Source organism: Lolium perenne, chromosome 4 (genome assembly GCF_019359855.2).
Source record: "Lolium perenne isolate Kyuss_39 chromosome 4, Kyuss_2.0, whole genome shotgun sequence".
Classification (NCBI taxonomy): domain Eukaryota; kingdom Viridiplantae; phylum Streptophyta; class Magnoliopsida; order Poales; family Poaceae; genus Lolium; species Lolium perenne.
The window spans coordinates 192,331,088-192,349,651 of record NC_067247.2 but is presented as its reverse complement, the minus strand read 5'-3'; the positions used below and the strand labels follow the sequence as shown (position 1 = coordinate 192,349,651).

Genomic DNA, 18,564 nt, shown 5'->3' with positions numbered 1-18,564 from the left:
TATGCGCGTCAATGCTGGCGGGGCGGCATCGCTGTGACCATCTTCATCCCGATTGGTGGCTTCGCTTCACCTTCTGCGCGCCAGCGTTGGCTTGAGTGCTACTGAGCTTCCGCGCCAAGAATTGATGGTAAGGCGCGCATCCACACTTTTTAAAGCCCTGCTGGCGGGGCGGCATCGCTGTGGCCATCTTCATCCCGATTGGTGGCTTCACTTCACCTTCTGCGCGCCAGCGTTGGCTTGAGTGGCACTGAGCTTCCGCGCCAAGAATTGATGGTGAGGCGCGCACCCACACTTTTTAAAGCCCTGCTGGCGGGGCGGCATCGCTGTGGCCATCTTCATCCCGATTGGTGGCTTCGCTTCACCTTCTGCGCGCCAGCACGCACCCACACTTTTTAAAGCCCTGCTGGCGGGGCGACATCGCTGTGGCCATCTTCATCCCGATTGGTGGCTTCGCTTCACCTTCTGCGCGCCAGCGTTGGCTTGAGTGCCATTGAGCTTCCGTGCCAAGAATTGATGGTGAGGCGCGCACCCACACTTTTTAAAGCCCTACTGGCGGGGCGGCATCGCTGTGGCCATCTTCATCCCGATTGGTGGCTTCACTTCACCTTCTGCGCGCCAGCGTTGGCTTGAGTGGCACTGAGCTTCCGCGCCAAGAATTGATGGTGAGGCGCGCACCCACACGGGGCGGCATCGCTGTGGCCATCTTCATCCCGATTGGTGGCTTCGCTTCACCTTTTGCGCGCCGGCATTGGCTTGAGTGGCACTGAGCTTCCACGCCAAGAATTGATGGTGAGGCACGCACCCACACGTTTTAAAGCCCTGCTGGCGGGGCGACATCGCTGTGGCCATCTTCATCCCGATTGGTGGCTTCGCTTCACCTTCTGCGCGCCAGCGTTGACTTGAGTGCCACTGAGCTTCCGCGGCAAGAATTGATTGTGAGGCGCGCACCCACACTTTTTAAAGCCCTGCTGGCGGGGCGGCATCGCTGTGGCCATCTTCATCCCGATTGGTGGCTTCGCTTCACCTTATGCGCGACAGCGTTGGCTTGAGTGGCACTGAGCTTCCGCGCCAAGAATTGATGGTGAGGCGTGCACCCACACTTTTTAAAGCCATGCGGCCCACACCATTGTCAGATGCCACCCCTTCTCCCCCACACCCGCAAAATGAAGCGCGATGGGCAAATCTTGGCCGTTCAGGAAGACAAAACGAACATGAGAGAGGGTCTCGCTCGAAGGCGGCCGGCGGAGGGACATGATGTACGTCCCCATCGACCATGCTTGCCATCTCTACAAGATGGAGAGCCCCGTGTCGTGGCCATACATCCATTTGTTTGCAGGTTGGCTGCTGAATTCACGCCGCATGCCGGTGCCACGAGGGGCGTGTGCGGAGCGGCAAAATCCTCCGGCGGCGGTTTATCCTCCACTGCCAGGAAAATGCTCATATGCTTTGAGTTACCACCGACGCGCCAAGAAAGAGATAAGTCGGTGATATATTACCGCCGACACACGAAATATTTTGTGTTAATAGATGCATTGATACATATAATAGAAGCATTGAGGAGATCATATAGAAAATGCACAAAAGGGGGGAATAAATTAACGATTAACAAGATACTACGTGTAAATTATACTCCCTTCGTTCTTAGATATAAGCTATACTCCCTCCGTTCTGAAATACTCTTCTGAAATACTCTACATTCTAGCTTTTAGTCAACAAAAATACAGAAAACGACGTGGTCCTCCTTTACCCATTGGATGTCATTATTTTCAGTGTAGCTTGAATTGATTGTTTACCAATTTAACTAGTAGTACTAATAAATGCACTACTAATTTATCTGATTTTTCCTAAAATCTCTACTACCTAAAAATAATATCCTGAAATCTTACCAGCGGGCGCATGCTGGATGGATGTCCCTGGCATACGCACTAGGGGGGCAGCTATTTACGTCTAGCTGTCAATAAAATGGTTATTTTTTAAAAACTGTAACTTTTAAACTGTGTGGCAAAATTACAATTTGTTTTCACTACTAAAATCCCCATGCCGAGAGCTTCGAAACTAGACCACATTTTCATATGTTTCGACGATTTTTTTTAACAAGTAACTTTGATGCGCGACAGAGCAACTTTATTATGCAGCAAAACAACTTTGGTGTGCGATAAAGCAACTCTGGTGTGCAACGAACATGTACACTTTTTGGTACACGAAGGCACAACTTTGGTGTCGGACAACAATTTTGGTGTCCATGGGAGCAATTTCAATGTGTGACGAAGCAACTTAAGTGCCCTGCAGAGCAACTTTGGTGCCCGGCGACGGAGTTTTTGAACCCTGCAGAGCAACTTTGGCGCCCGACCGAGCAATTTTTAGTGTCCTGCAAGCAACTTTGGTACTCGGCCGAGCAATTTTAGTGTCCTGCAGAGTAACATTATGAGTTGTTGCTGCAGCTGTTGTCAAGGCTACCATCGTTGTGAATCAAGTGTTTTCGTTGCACACCAAAGTTGATTTGCCGCATACCAAAATTGTTTTCCTGCAAAATAAAGTTGCTTTGTCGCGTATCAAAGTTGCTTGTTAAAATATTACGTCGAAACATATGAAAATGTGGTCTAGTTTCGAAGCTCTCGTCGTTCGGATTCTAAAAGTGAAAACGGATTGTAATTTCGCCGCACGGTTTAAAAGTTACAGTTTTTTTTAAACGACAAAGTGATATGAGCTAGCCTACCATTTCTTTGACAGCTGGACACATCTTTCCTTTTGTGTGAGCACTTTCCATTTTGGTATTACCGCTCAGAATGACTAACGGGCATGCAGCCGCTCCCTAGACGTGTCCAAAGAATATTGGTGTTCCGTCGTCAACCCATACATGGTCCGTCCTCTTTCGTCCAGCCCCGTCTCTTCGTTCGCAAACGCACTCCCTGGCGTCCCCGCCCGCAGATCACGCCATGGACTGGGCCACCCGGAATCCCGGATGCCGAACTTCAATGACGAGGACACCGGCCCCTTCGTACCCACCGCACCTCGCCCTCCGCCCGATCGATCCATGCAGCCGCCAACTCCCCTCAAATCAGCCCCACTTGGACGAGGACGAGGGCACCCCATCATGCCCGCCGCACCTCGCCATAGCCCCCATCATCCCGAGCTCGACGGAGAGCCCTAACGGCGGTGTACCACCACCACATCCCTCGTTCCAACTTCCCCTAAAAATCCGGGGATCTCAAGAACGCCACTCCCGCTACTGTCGCCATGCACTGCAGAGCTCGAACCCCGCCGTCGCCGCTGTTCTGTATCCCCGCGATTTCGAGCAGGAGAAGCAAACCACAGGCTCACGGTGGACCGGGAGTTTGAGGATCTGGAGGCGCACTCTGGGGCAACAGATTTAGAGTCAGGGGCTGATGAGGAGGATCAAGATCAAGCCGCCCACCACTGGGGTTGTTGCCGCTGCTGCATGGTTCCAGGTTCGGCCTCCTCCTCTTGGGCTGCTGGTGAAGCAAAAAAAAGTACATACGGAACTGGTGGCTTCATCCTTCTCAACACATGGGAAGAGGTTACACAGCCTTCCCATATGTAACCACCAATTATGCTCTCGAAAGCTTAATTGCAATTGCTGGTCCAGTAGTTAAGTGGTTGAGAGACAGCCTTGAAATCATTAGCTCAGCCGTAGAAATTGAAATTTTGGCTGGAAGTGTGCAGGATTCAGGTGGGATATACTTTGTCCCACATTCTGGATTGTGTAACCATGGTTCACATTGCTCGAGAGGTGCTCAAGAGTATGTGCTTGTGCTTTTAGGTGAATGATGTTCTCAGATCCATGCATGAGTATGTTCGGGAGGAAGGAAAGTCACGAGTGCAGAAGGAAAGTTCTTATTGCGTGTTGCTGCTGGTGCTAATGTTAACGACCTTCTCATGCAGATTCAGGTAAAGCAATTATGTCTTGTCCCCTTCAGCAGTTCCTTTATTCGAAAGAAATACTGTAGTGTAATGTATATGTCTGTGGGTTGCTTCTCCTGCTCGAAATCGCGGGGATACAGAACAGCGGCGACGGCGGGGTTCGAGCTCTGCAGTGCATGGCGACAGTAGCGGGAGTGGCGTTCTTGAGATCCCCGGATTTTTAGGGGAAGTTGGAAGGAGGGATGTGGTGGTGGTACACCGCCGTTAGGGCTCTCCTTCAGCAGTTCCTTTATTCGAAAGAAATACTGTAGTGTAATGTATATGTCTGTGGTTCATCAATCTGTATAATTAAACAAATAGCTTTGTATTCTAGAATTCTAGAAAAAATAGATTACACTACAGTAGACTAAACTTTCTGAAGGATGTTCACAATTAAATCTGAAATGCAGAAAACCCAAGCTTAATTACCTCCTAAATGGTTTTACTTAATTTTGTAGTAATACTGTTGCACTGAACCTGATTCGTTGCTGAGGCTGGTGTTCATATTTTCCTGCATGTGAGAACACTTAAATTTGGATTGCATCTACTCACCTGCAGGCTGATTTGTAAAGTAGCCATGTTGTCAAACCAGCTAACCTCGAGACAACAGCTGACATCACGACAAGGCGTGATGTGCAGTTCGTGCATTTCAAGAAAAGTACCTATATGTTTTACTGATTAGTCATTTTATATGTTTCCCTTTATATGCCACTACGATAAATGTTAGTTTATCTACGTACCACTATGATGTTTGTGGGCTGACAATGAATATTTATGGTGAACAAAATTTTTATAGACAGTGTATCTTATTATCTCAGTAAGTATATAAATTTGTTGATGCATATAGCTTGTAGTAGCATCAATTGCTGCATGATCATTCATCTGCTAATCGTCGAGGTGTAATGATAATATTGGTGCATGCTGTATCTCTGGTAATCATGGTTTAATTTGGTGAGGTATTGGATATTTGCTGACTTCTTAGTCTTCTTGTTCGTTTCTGCAATTCCTGCAATTTAAAATTAACATTAGCAGAATCCATGCTCAAAACATATATGTTTCTTTGTAGCGGATATCTTGTGCACCCAAAGTTATTGAAGTTACTGCTCTCCTCGCCACACACCTGACAAGATCCTGTGATTGTTCTTACAACTAAATTAATCTCTCCAAAACAAATTTTGTGCTGCGAGCTATTGCTGTACTGAAAATTCTAAAAATATTTTGCAATTCCAGTGTTACTTCTGAAATTGTTTACCTTTTGGAAGCCTTAAATTACATAAGCCTTTTCTTGTACTTTTCTCAGGGTTCATCGGAGATGGACTTCTTCAGGATGCTAACAGATACAATATTCAGGAAGTCATCAACAAAGGGAAGTTACAGTGTCGTTTGTTCAGACATTGACCAATATACTAGCGACAATGTTGCAATCAAGAAAATACACAATATCTGTGACACTTGTTTGATGCTGCCCGGATTCTCTGTGAGATTATATTACTACGGCTATTTAGACATCCTGATATAATTGAGATCATCTATATATAATGTTACCTCCATAAAGGAGTTACTTCAAGGATATTTGTGTTTTCTTTCAGCCGATGGATACAGACCCCACCAAGTCACGGCCTATGCGACATTACCAAAGAGGACCATCAATTCTTTCTCTACCAGATGCTTCGTGCTCTGGAATATATTTATGATGGTATGCTACTTTTCTTTTTCCAGCTGAAATCTGAGTTAGTGTATGATTTCTTAAGTACCCAAGGTTAGTTCTTTTTTTTAATACTGTAACCACTATTGATGCCTTGTTGCGTTCCGTTGGGTGCATACACAGTGTAGAGTAGTGTGCTCACACATAAGTTTCAGAGTAGTTTCAGGTGCTAACTCGATAAACAAGGCCACCATATTTATTGAAAATTGTACTTTGTCCTCCATGAATAATGTATATGTGTTAACAATTTTTCTTGGCTATTGAGTCCCATCAGACATGAAACATGTTTGGCTCCCCGGGTGCAAGAGAACACATTAGTTGTCAAATAATCTTATGGAACCATTGGTTATATATTTACCCTCAATCCTGAAAAAGATATGAGTTATCGTGTTATTTTGCAGTCTTGCAGGCAAGTCAAGTTTATGTACCTCTTTATTTTTAGTCCTAATTCGTATGTTGCTTGTCTTCCGCCAAATAGAATTTGCATCTCTACTGATAAGACATCAAATACCCATTTAAATCCTTGCCATGTGTTTAGAAAACTAATGTCGTAGTAGTGCAAATTACAGAAGGAATAAGCTATATAATCCGTCTAATATTGTCAGGATTAATTGTGTAAAATGCAGGAACAAGATATGTCGTGCTCACATACATATGCTACTTTCCTGGTTATATTGTATACGTGTTCTTCTGTAAGTTGTCAATAGAATTAATTATAATTGTCTTTTCTTTGATCTCCTCATGTCAGGTTCTTATTCTTGCATGTGCTCAGAGAGTACCCATATAACCTATACGTTTTGCTAAAGAAGCCAACCTGAAGTACTCTACAACTTGAGTATTTCCAATTATCACAGCAGTATGTCCCAACCCTTAATTTTTTTCCTTGCTCCATTTCACTTGGAAGTGTTTGCTGACAAACTACGAAATATGGAATTTTTGGTGTTGTGAAAACTTAAGACTTAATCCACGGTTTGTTCGGTTGATAAAATTTGTGGCATCTTCATGAGTGGGTTCTTGAATTGGTTGTAGATAGTAATTACTATAGGGTAATATAGGACAATTCATGAGTGAATTTTTGGATATGTAAGCAAATAAGCTCATGTAAGTTCGCTTGTTTATTTTTTTCAAAGAAGCAAGAACGTGATCTCGCATTATTAGTTGGTTGTTAATTGAACAAGTATTGAGTTGCTCAACCACTATAATCTTCCCTATTGTGTTTTTCAACAACCAGGTCTTACAGTGACTCTAACAATGAGTTAATGTTGGATGAACCCATTTGATCAGATTGGGGCAAAGTCAGCGGGAAGGTCGAACCAATACTCAAAGAGATACAATAATACCAAAAGAGAGAAGGTAAATTCAAAGGCTAAGTCGAAGGCTGTGGAGATTCACTATGATTTGAGAAGATTGTAGTGCAAGATTGGGGAAGTGTTGCAATGTATCGTCCAATGTTTCATCTAAATCATATGCATTTATTTAGCTACATGTATATTTTTTCTTATCTCATAGTCTATACCAACTCATGGAAATTCAAATAGAAGTTAAGGCAGAGTGAAAGGTGGAAGACAATTGGGGTTAGGGTGGAGTAATGAAATTTAAGTACAAGCATGATGAATTGAGTCTTTTGTGGGAGATAGAACTCGGACAAGGTGTTTTTGCATATGCTCCTGGTTTTTGAAATGACCTCTAAACGCAGTTTGAAATGTAAAAAAAAAAAATCGAACAAAAAATTGTACATACATGTCGACATCCTTTGTGCTCATGAAGTTGTTTAGCCTAAAATCGACAATTTTTGTGTCGTGTGCAAAAAAGAAAAAAAAATGATGCTTAAAAAGAGCTTTTCAAGATACATTTCTTTATCTTTTTTTTACACAACGCACAAAAAATGTCAATTTTCCGTGAAACTTAGCGTGTGCACTTATAATGTCGATGTATATGCACCAAAATTTTGTTCATATTTTTAAATATATTAAAATGTTTTGTGGATAGCAAGAGCATATGCTCCCACGTTCGAAAGTGCATTTGGAATAGAACTCGTCATAAAATGGAGCCAGAGGAAGGTGACATTGTCCGCGGTTGACAATCTTGTTTGTGAATTGGACACAATGTTTGTGTACATACCACTGTTGTGGTCCATAGCTATCTTACAATGTTGTGTAGATATATGTTCTAAATATCTGAATTTTCACATGAATTAATTTACATATGCCGCAAAAAAAATGCGAGCCACCGTGCAACGCACGGGCATTTAACTAGTGTAGACTAAAAGAGAACGAAGGGAGTATAGTTTTTTGAGAAAAAGTCTAGAATATAAGGTGTATTGCATTGCGTCAATTATATGTACAATATTTTTAGAAATTTGATTACGTTTTCTTATCTTATGGAGAATTTTTTTATTACCTCATGTTCATTGCCTAGGGTTAATCCCCTTTAAACATTGTGTAATTTTTCCGAAATTTACATTCTTTAATTTCCGTACCAAAAACTATATTATGACGTATACTCCCTCCGTTCTGAAATAGTCTACATTCTAGCTCCAAAATTTGTTCTGAAATACTCTATATTCTAGCTTTTACTCAACAACAACACTGAAAATGAAGTGGTTTTACTCTCTTTATTGGTTGTTGCTATTTTTAATGTAGCTTGGATTGGTTGTTCACGTATTGAAGTAACTAGTGGATACCCCGCGCGTTGCCGCGGACAGTATAGACTATTTTTATATGTTTGCAAAAGCATGAAGAGATTATGTGAAAATGCTCATTTGCATAATCATATTCCTACATGCCCAACAGTGAATGTGAGGATCAACCATATAATGAATTACCTAAATCGTTGTGCCCTCTAATTGTTTATCATAACTATTGTGTGATTTTTGTTGTGTAAGATGTATCCACCCATCGCTTGCCCTTCAAACCTAAGCAATCTGTGTAAGCAATTAAAATTCAGTAATAATCCATCGGTGCTGGACTGTAAATGTCTAAATCCTGCTGATATCTTTTTTTTCCGTACCTTCCAGATAGAGATAAAGAAGTGTTTCCGGCAATACCATGGGTCAAAAAACTGAGATATGCTTACCTATCTCCGCATTGCAAATAAGGGTTCTGAGATACGCTAACAGTTAGGAGGCAATTCGAAGACCAACTGCCGCACACAACGCCGTCCTGGAAGATTAAAGAAGAGATCTTCCTGCAATGAAAGTCAAGACTCAACAGGACCATAAGGTCCATATAAATATTAAATGAATCATCAAACATTATCGACAAAACAGAAGCGCATGCAGACATTACAGTGAAGAGTAGGCAGAGCATACTCAAGGCCATCACCTGATCACCACCTCTAGGCTTCGCCCAGGCCTCCAGGGTCTCTGATTGCAGCTAGCTAACATAATTAAGAGCATTAGGGAGGCTGATGTTAACCATTGGTGGCGAATTAGTCGGCCCAGTATATAGAAAACTCAAAGTAGAAAGTTGTTGTCGTGCGTGGGCTTGGCCTCCCCAACCGAACACCCTGCGCTAGAAGATTAACGTGAAATCGCCGTCTCTGTTTTACGGACTTGCACATGCATGTGCTTCCTTCTTCCTCGGCTGGTTCAGTAGAGTTGAAGATGGGACTGAATCGGACAAACGTCAATCTTGGAGGCGCGCATGAGGGCGGCGCGTCGAGAAGAAGAGACGAATACGAATTGGTAGTATTTCGTGGATGGCAGCATTCCCCCGTTTTGAGCTTGGAGCTGTAACTTAAAGATAACTGGCTGGGCGGGGAAGCGATCGAATTTATACTGAAAGGAAAGGAGAATAAAGAGGCGCTGTCCGCTCACCTTTGAGGCTCACGTTGCTCCGTTTCTAGTGCGGGAGTCCAGGAGACAAAGAGAAAAAAGTGTGCTGAGAAAAATAAGCCAAGCAGGTCAAGCTTGGAAAGAAAAACACCACGATCTGATCAACAACTGGTGGCCGTAGATTTGAAATCCGACAGACATGACTAATTGGGGTGACGTGGCTGCACCAAATTTTAGCTTGTAAACATTAAATGCATTTTAGTGGGGATGAACTTCATAGATATTATAGATACTAATAAATGCAATACTAGTTTGTCACAATTTTTCTAGAATGTAGACTAAATCAGAATGGAGGGAGTACTTAGGAACGGAGGGAGTATATAGTACTGATCAAAAGAAGTAGTAGTATTATTCCTTGGTCTATTCTTTTGGATTGTACAAGCTATGTAAATTATATTGCATAATATCATAAGTTGTGTCTTCCAACAACTTCAAAGATGAACACGATCTAGCTCTTCTATTGCTTTTTGCATCTGGAATATTTCAGTTAATTATTCCAAGAAAATTTTAACGTATCATCAATTGAAACAATCCTTCTGATCAATAGACATGGCAAGTTTATATAAATTCAACTTCCATGTTTCATATCTCAAAATAAAAAGCTTCCACCTTTTATGGATCGACATATTTTTCACAAATCTTCCAACGGGCAAGCGCCGCAACTCGTGCCATCATGGTGTTGTGTTGTATTGTATTGATGTTTTGTGGAGATAGAGGCATTGATACATAATACTCTCTCCGTTCCTATATATAAGACATATAGGTTTTTGAGAAAAAAACCTAGAATATAAGGTTTATTGCGTTGCTCTACTTGTATGGCAATATTTTTAGAGATTTGATTAGGTTTACTTATCTTATGCAAAGTCCTCTATTAGCTCACGGCAATCACTTAGAGTTAATCCTAGCCAAACATGATGTAATTTTTTCTAAATATGTGATCCTTAATTTCCGTGCCAAAAATTATACGGCTTATATTTAGGACCGGAGGGAGTATAATAGAAGCATTGAGGAGATCATATAGAACATGCACAAAAAAGAGGAAATAATTAAAAGATTAACGAGATACAACGTGTAACAATTAATAAGATGATTACCAAAAGAGATGATCATATATAATGACACCTAAATCAGTATACTAGTACTATTGTTGCCGATTTATAATGAGTCCGGACGCCTTAATAGAGTATATGCGTCTATCCTAATTGCTTAGTCGTCGAAGAGGCTTAACATGTTGTCGTCCTCCTCTTCCTCCATCTTCTCCTCCGCCTTCTCTTCCTTCTTATTCTCGGCAGCAGTGGCGCCCCCGGAGGAGGCGGCGGGAGCCGAGTCCATACCAGCACTGCCGCCAGTGGGCGCGTAGGCGAACTTCTCCCTGCCGGCTGCGAGGAGCTCGAGCACGTCCTTGCCCTCGACCTCCTTGAAGAGCATCTCCATCTTGTCTTCCTCCACCTCGGTGCCCACCGAGTCGAGGATCTTGCGGACGTCGTCCTTGTTCGGGCTCGGGTTCCCAGCCAGGCAGGCCAGCAGGTACGCCGCCACGAGCTTCATCTCGATCGCCGATCGGAAACTCGGGAAATCGATTCACTACTCGCCGGCGAAGATTGTGCGATCGAGCTGGTCGATAGATACCTCGACGTAGCGGGATGTTATGTCTACGTGCACGGTGCACGGGTAGGACTCTTTTCCGGAGGGCCGGAGCTATACGACTACTTACCAGCTCATAAACAACTATGGGGTTTTGGGACACCAACATGGTATATGTACGTATCTCTGAACTATCACAACGGGTCACGATCGATCCCGGGCACAACGCACTTGGACGGGAGGCATCTGCGATTCTGCTTTCAATACGGTAACACCTATACCATACTCGTATTAATTTCTAGCTGCTTACATGCCACGCACTTTATATACGGAGTACTCCGATTGATTGAAGCAGAAAACACGGACGCGTTTGTTTGCGTAAGGAACAGAATTCTTTCCTTGCTCTCAAGGCCACACAGTTTTGGATCTATGTCCAGCTCTTCTAGATCTGTCCATGGCGGCGGCGGCAGCCGCGACGCGCCGGCGCAGCATACGACGTTGTCAATCATCTCCAAGCCATCGGCGTCGGGTTCGTGCGCGTTCAAGATCGAGGGCTACTCCAAAACCAGGGCGCGGATCGGCGTGGGCAACAGCATCACGTCCGACGTGTTCGTCGTCGGAGGCCACCGCTGGCAAGTCAAGTACTACCCAGACGGCTCGGTCTCGGGGGCCAATGGATGGATATCCATGGCTCTGCTGCTTGTCGACACCTATGCTGCCAAGGTCGAGGTGAGGGCCACGTTCAGGTTGCTCCACGACGACTCCAAGCCGTCTGGCTCTGGCTCTGACCGTGATATAATATACACGACCTTGACGAAGAACTGTTCCTTGTGGGCGACGAATTTCACGACAGAAACGGAACTGGTCAAGTCCGGCTATCTGAAAGATGACAGCTTCAAGGTCATGTGCGATATCGCCCTCAGCAAGTTTGTTGCGGTGCCACCTTCTGACATGCGTCACCAGTATGGCGAACTCCTATCATCAGGCAAGGGTGCGGATGTAATGTTTGAGGTCGGCGGTGAGACCTTCTCCGCACACAAATGCGTCCTCGGTGCCCGGTCGTCCGTGTTCATGGCGGAGCTCTTTGGTCCCATGAAAGAGCACACCGCAGCACGTGTGCGTATTGACGACATGGATGCCCAGGGTTTTTAGAGCTATGCTGGACTTCATCTACACCGACGAACTGCCTGAGATAGACGACGGGGAAGCCATGGAAATGACTCAACATTTGCTTGTAGCTGCGGACAGGTATGATCTCGAGAGGTTAAAGTTGATTTGTGAGAACAACTTGTGCAACTATATCAATACCAAGACGGCGGCCTCTATGTTGACACTATGTGAGCAGCATGCTTGTTATGGGCTTAGAAAGGCATGCTTCAAGTTTCTCGAATCTGTGGCCAATTTACAAGCAACCGTGGTGACAGATGAATTCAAGCATCTCAAGAGCGTCTGCCCCGACATCCTAGACCAGCTGGTTGACAATCTTCATGGATGACTTCTTCACCTTCACTTCACTGCAACAGAATTTGGATATTATTGTTTAGTTTTCAGAAATAATTTTAGATTCCAGGTATTCCAAATTATGGAGGCATATAATTACCATGCTACCGTTCTGGATTGGCGACGACGACCTATAGAGCAACGGAGGAGGCGACTGGGAGCAACATGCTGATCTGATTGGTGAGACGTGAGACTGTGAGAGAAGGGTTTGGGAGCAACACGTGATTGACTCAGGATGGTAATATATTTAGTCCATGTACGAAATAAGAGGTGAAATATATCAAATGTTTTTTTTCATAATTGTCTGAAACGTTACGCCCATATATTCATAGTATATGCAAGACATTATGGTGAACCTAATTAAGAATATGGTTTGTCTATATCTTAGTTAACTGAGATTTTCTATCTTAGAAAAATGCAGCTGTTCAAAGTTCAAAAATAATACAACTCGATCTAGTAACGCTTTTGCAGCAGAAAAATACAATTGCACTTTTTGCGCAGAAAAGTGCAACAGAAATATTTTTTTGTGGATGACTGGGAGACTGAGGACATAGAAAATCCATTAATAATAGTATTCCCTTCGTTTAAAAATAGGTGTCTCATACATCCGTATCTAGATAAAAATGAGAAAACTATTTTTAAACGGAAGGAGTATAATAACTAATTACAAAACAGGAAATGCTTGGTTAATCACGTTATTTTTATTGTTCTATGCACTGACCAAAAAACTATTTTCTTTATATAAAAGATGTTATTATGCCAGACTTTAAATTAGTAAAGACCAAGTGTTATCGTCGGATGTGCCAAATGGATCATACAAGAACAAGAAATCCGAGATTTGTTAACGCAATTCAATGATCAACGCCTACATCCCCAGGTACTTATCATGGTATCGTTGATGATAAGCTTGTCGAGGTGTACATACACATCAGATCTACAAACATCACACTGGTCCAATGTCTCTGACACATGTCTAGCCTACAACTAGCGTCTAGTCTATTTTAGCTGCCCACGGTGCCTTTATATAGTCTTACATTACTAATTATTATAAGGGTCTGTTTGGTCCTCCGGAGGAAAGTACTTTCTCTCTTAACGAGGACTTAACGGATGATATACCCCAAGTTTCTTTGGAAGAAAACGGCTTGCTAACCGCACCTTATACTGGGGAAGAGGTTAAGAAGGCAGTTTTTCAAATGGAATGCAACAAAGCGCCGGGTCCAGATGGGTTTCCAGCAGAGTTTTATCAAATCTTCTGGGATACTATTAAATCGGACCTTCTAGATTTGTTCAGTGATTTACATATTGGACAACTAGAATTATTTCGTCTAAATTTTGGTGAAATTATCTTGTTACCGAAAATTAATGAGGCAGAAAGGATCCAACAATATAGACCCATTTGCCTATTAAATGTAAGTTTCAAGATTTTCACGAAAGTGGCCACCATTAGACTTAATACGGTTGCGGATCATGTTGTTTTACCATCGCAGACAGCCTTTATGCAAGGACAGAATATCCTTGATGGAGTAGCGGTTTTGCATGAGACGGTACATGAGATGCATTCTAAGAAATTAAATGGGGTTATTTTAAAGCTTGATTTTGAGAAGGCGTATGATAAAGTTAAATGGTCTTTCCTTCAACAGACACTCAGGATGAAAGGCTTTTCGCCTGAGTGGCGAGCTCTAATTCATGATTTCGTGTATGGAGGTAGTGTTGCAATCCGGGTTAATGATGACACCGGACACTACTTCCAAACACGAAAAGGGTTACGCCAAGGAGATCCACTATCTCCGATGTTATTTAACATCGTAGCGGATATGTTGGCGGTACTCATAGAGAGAGCCAAGTCTGATGGTCAAATTGAAGGTGTGATTCCACATCTGGTTGATGGTGGCTTATCTATCCTTCAATACGCTGATGACACAATTCTTTTTATGGATCATGATCTTGAAAAAGCTCGAAATCTGAAATTAATTTTAGCAGCTTTTGAGCAATTATCAGGATTGAAAATTAACTTCCATAAAAGTGAATTGTTCTGCTTCGGTGATGCCCAAGACGATGTAGCTCTGTATACAGAGTTATTTGGTTGTGGGCAAGGCCAATTTCCGATTCGCTATTTGGGTATTCCGATTCACTATCGGAGACTGACAATTGCGGAATGGAAATTAGTGGAAGAAAGATTACAAAAACGCCTCAGTAGTTGGAAAGGTAAATTGTTGTCCCTGGGTGGAAGATTGGTACTCATTAATTCAGTACTAACTAATATGGTACTGTATATGCTATCATTCTTCATCCTACCAAAAGGAATTCTGCATAAACTCGATTATTATCGATCCAGATTCTTTTGGCAAGGGGACAACGAGAAAAAGAAATATCGACTGGTTAAATGGAGTATAGTTTGAAGTCCCAAAGATCAAGGAGGGCTTGGAGTTCATGACCTGGAGGTCAAGAATTCAGCTCTTCTGGGTAAATGGCTTTTTAAGCTACTTACGGAGGATGGGATTTGGCAAACTATACTTCGGAGAAAGTACATCGGCTCGAAGACATTATCTCAGGTGGTTTGGAAACCTGGGGATTCACACTTCTGGGCTGGTCTTATGGCGACAAAAAATGTCTTTTTTCGACATGGGACTTTCTCCATTAAGAATGGAGCACAGATACGGTTCTGGGAAGATGTTTGGCTCGACAATGCTCCCCTAAGTGAACAGTATCCCGCTTTGTATAGAATTGCGCGTCGCCAAGGTGATACCATTGCAACTGTAATGGCTACTTCACCCCCGAATGTGACGTTCAGACGGGTTTTACTAGGACAAAGGCTTGTGGCATGGAACAATCTAATTCAGCGGCTTGGAGATATTCAGTTATCGCCAGAGCCAGATGAATTTCGATGGAACCTCCATGTAGATGGTACTTTTTCTGTAAAATCTTTATACAATGCAATCCTGCTTTCTGATTTACCAGTTGATAATAATAAAAAAAATTGGAAGATGAAGATACCATTAAAAATTAAATTTTTTGGATGGTATCTTCGTCGCGGGGTTATCCTCACCAAAGACAATCTTGTTAAGCGGAATTGGCACGAAAGTACACGATGTGTCTTTTGTCATCATGATGAAACCATCAAACATTTATTCTTCCAGTGCCAGTTTGCGAGATCTATATGGTCAGTCATCCAAGTAGCGTCACTAGTAGGAAAACCCTTATAGGCGGAGCTTATTTCTGTGGCGCACCACCAAAAATGCGCCACAGAAAGTTATTTTGTGGCGCACCAGACACGGTGCGCCACAGAAATAGCTTAATTTTGTGGCGCACTAGGGATCCATGCGCCACAGAAATTTGGTGGGGTCAGCCCCAATCATTGGTTTCACTATTTCTGTGGCGCACATGATCACGTGCGCCACAGAAATAAGACATTCTGTGGCGCGCTGGCCTGGTGCGCCACTGAATTAAGACTTTCTGAGGCGCACTGGTCCTGGTGCGCCACTGAATTAAGACTTTCTGTGGCGCACGTGGGATGGTGCGCCACAGAAAGCCTTATTTCTGTGGCGCACATGTTTTCCATGCAACTCCACCCCCCCCCCCCCCCCCCGTGGATCGCCTTTTTAACCTTTGTAAAAAATAAAAAAAATAGATAAAATTTTCAAAAAATAAATCCCTTCAAGATGCCTATGTATTATGTCATCTTTTACCACTGAGAATTAACAAACAATAATTTCTGGTTGCATACGAACTCGAAAAAAAACGCATAATATATCAAAATGTTCCCACGAAAAATCTACATTCGAATTCACCTGGGCTTGCTCGGTTGGACAATTTTTAGAATCTACAAATTCGAAAAGAGTAAAAAGTTACGGGCAGTTAAAGATTTTTTGCTGCAAAATACAAAAAAAAGAAAAAAAAATTCTGTGGCGCACCAAGTGCCCATGCGCCACAGAAATAACGTTCGAAATTTGAAATTTTTGGCGCCCACTTCTCCTTCTCTCCTCCATTTCTCCACTTCTCCCCTTCTCCCATTCTCCACTTCTCCCCTTCTCCTCCCCTCTTCTCTTCCTCTCCTCCACTTCTCCCCTTCTCCTCCTCTCCTCTTCTCTTCCTCTCCTCCACTTCTCCACTTCTCCTCTCTCCTCTCCTACACCGGCGACCAACTCCGGCGACCTACTCCGGCGACCAACAACGCCGACGACCTACTCCGGCGACCTACTACGGCGACCACGACCAACACCTCCTCCGGCGACCACCTCCTCCACAACAACCACCTTCTCCTCCTCCTCCGGCGACAACAACAACAACCACCACCACCACCTCCTCTACCACCACCACCACCACCACCACCACCTCCTCCTCTACCACCACCACCACCACCACCACCACCTCCTCCTATTCCACCACCACCACCTCCTCCGGCCGGCCTCATCCTCCACCCACCCACCCCACCCACGCAACCAATCACCCACCTCCGGCGACCTTCCAGAAAAATTTTAAAAAAAAATTCGGCGGCCCCAGATCTAGATCTGGCCGCCACTTTTTTTGAAATTTTAAAAAAAATTCTGTGGCGCATTGGCTGGTGCGCCACAGAAATAAGACTTCCTGTTTACGTGGCGCACCATCGCCGGTGCGCCACGTAAATAAGCTACGTGGCGCATTGGCTGGTGCGCCACAGAATCCTTATTTTTGTGGCGAGAATTCTGTGGCGCACCACCCATGCGCCACAGAATGTGTTTTTGGTGCGCCACTGATGAGGCTTTTCCTACTAGTGCGTCTACCTTGTATCCGCCGACTAGTGTCGCTAATGTCTTTGGCAATTGGCTTCATGGTATTAACTCAAGGTTTAAAATGCTTCTTAGGATGGGGGCGCTAGCAGTTATCTGGGCGCTCTAGCTATGTAGAAATGACAAGATCTTTAATGACAAAAATTGCTCTTTGTTGCAAGTCATCTACAGATGCACAGGTATTCTCCGTTCGTGGTTACCTCTTCAGCGTGTGGAGAACCGAGACCTATTTACGGAGGTCTGTACACGGTTGGAGGATACAGCGAGGGATACTTTTTCCCTACATGGGTGGCAGCATAGTCTACGGATAGTAGCTCCTCCCACATCTTAGGCGTCATATGATTCATCGCTCCGATATGTATTTTGCCTTTTTATTTTTGTAACTCTGGACTCTTGAGACAACAAACGGCTGTGTGCATCCTGGTTATGCAGAGGCTGAATGTAATTGCTTCTTGAAGTAATAAAGCATCCTTTATCGAAAAAAAAAATATTCTGCCAGGTTACAAAGTTTGACTTCAACATGTAACCTACCACTAACTATAAGTCCAATTATAGTGATATTCATACACATATTAGATACATATCTCAACACCAATATTCCCCATTGTCGTTACATACTGTGATATACAACTTAGCCAATGTATCAAGATGACAACGGACCACAGTAACGTGGATTTGATATCAGCATAGTGCAACTACAGTTAGCCTATCAAGAGTGGGTAGGATTGATCTCTAAGAAAGAAGGGGTTACCATTTTAATATAAGTGGTCTCATTCTCATTTTGCACACACATGTAAATCATGTCGGTACATTTGCTTACTTCTGGACGAAAAAGCTACTGGAGACGAGGCTCAGGGCTACGAGCACTCTCCTCTGGTACCATGCGCCTCACACTAACTAGTAATCGTTTTTTTTTTCGAATAAGGAGCATAGTCCCAGCCTCTGCATCAATAGATGCACACGGCTTGCTTTATTAAAGAAAATATCTCAAGTCACAACCAATTCATCATCACTTATTACAACCACGGAATAGCTAAGGTCGATACAAGAATCAACCAACTGAAAATATGGCAAACAGAAAAGCTATGCATTTGCTATTCTATTAAGATGCCGCCACCCAGTAGCCTGGAAAAAGAAGTCCTGAGCAACCACTAGCATCCGGTTGCATCCAATAACCATATCCTCCCGCTGCTCCACTGGGAGGAGTACAACCCATTGTTGAATTGAATGGGCAGCTCGCCGGATAACCTGCA

The 18,564-nt window shown here is 43.5% G+C and overlaps 1 protein-coding gene and 1 pseudogene across 1 annotated transcript; one reads left to right on the top strand and one right to left on the bottom strand.

Annotated features, from left to right (window-relative positions):
- Positions 1–10,667: 10,667 nt before the first annotated feature.
- LOC127347592 (large ribosomal subunit protein P2A-like) lies at positions 10,668–11,009 on the bottom strand. Its single transcript, XM_051373760.2, has one exon. The coding sequence runs from the start codon at positions 11,007–11,009 to the stop codon at positions 10,668–10,670; it is 342 nt and encodes a 113-aa protein (XP_051229720.1).
- A 465-nt stretch (positions 11,010–11,474) lies between these two features.
- Positions 11,475–12,540, top strand: LOC127347593 (BTB/POZ and MATH domain-containing protein 2-like; annotated as a pseudogene).
- The last annotated feature ends 6,024 nt before the right edge of the window (positions 12,541–18,564 follow it).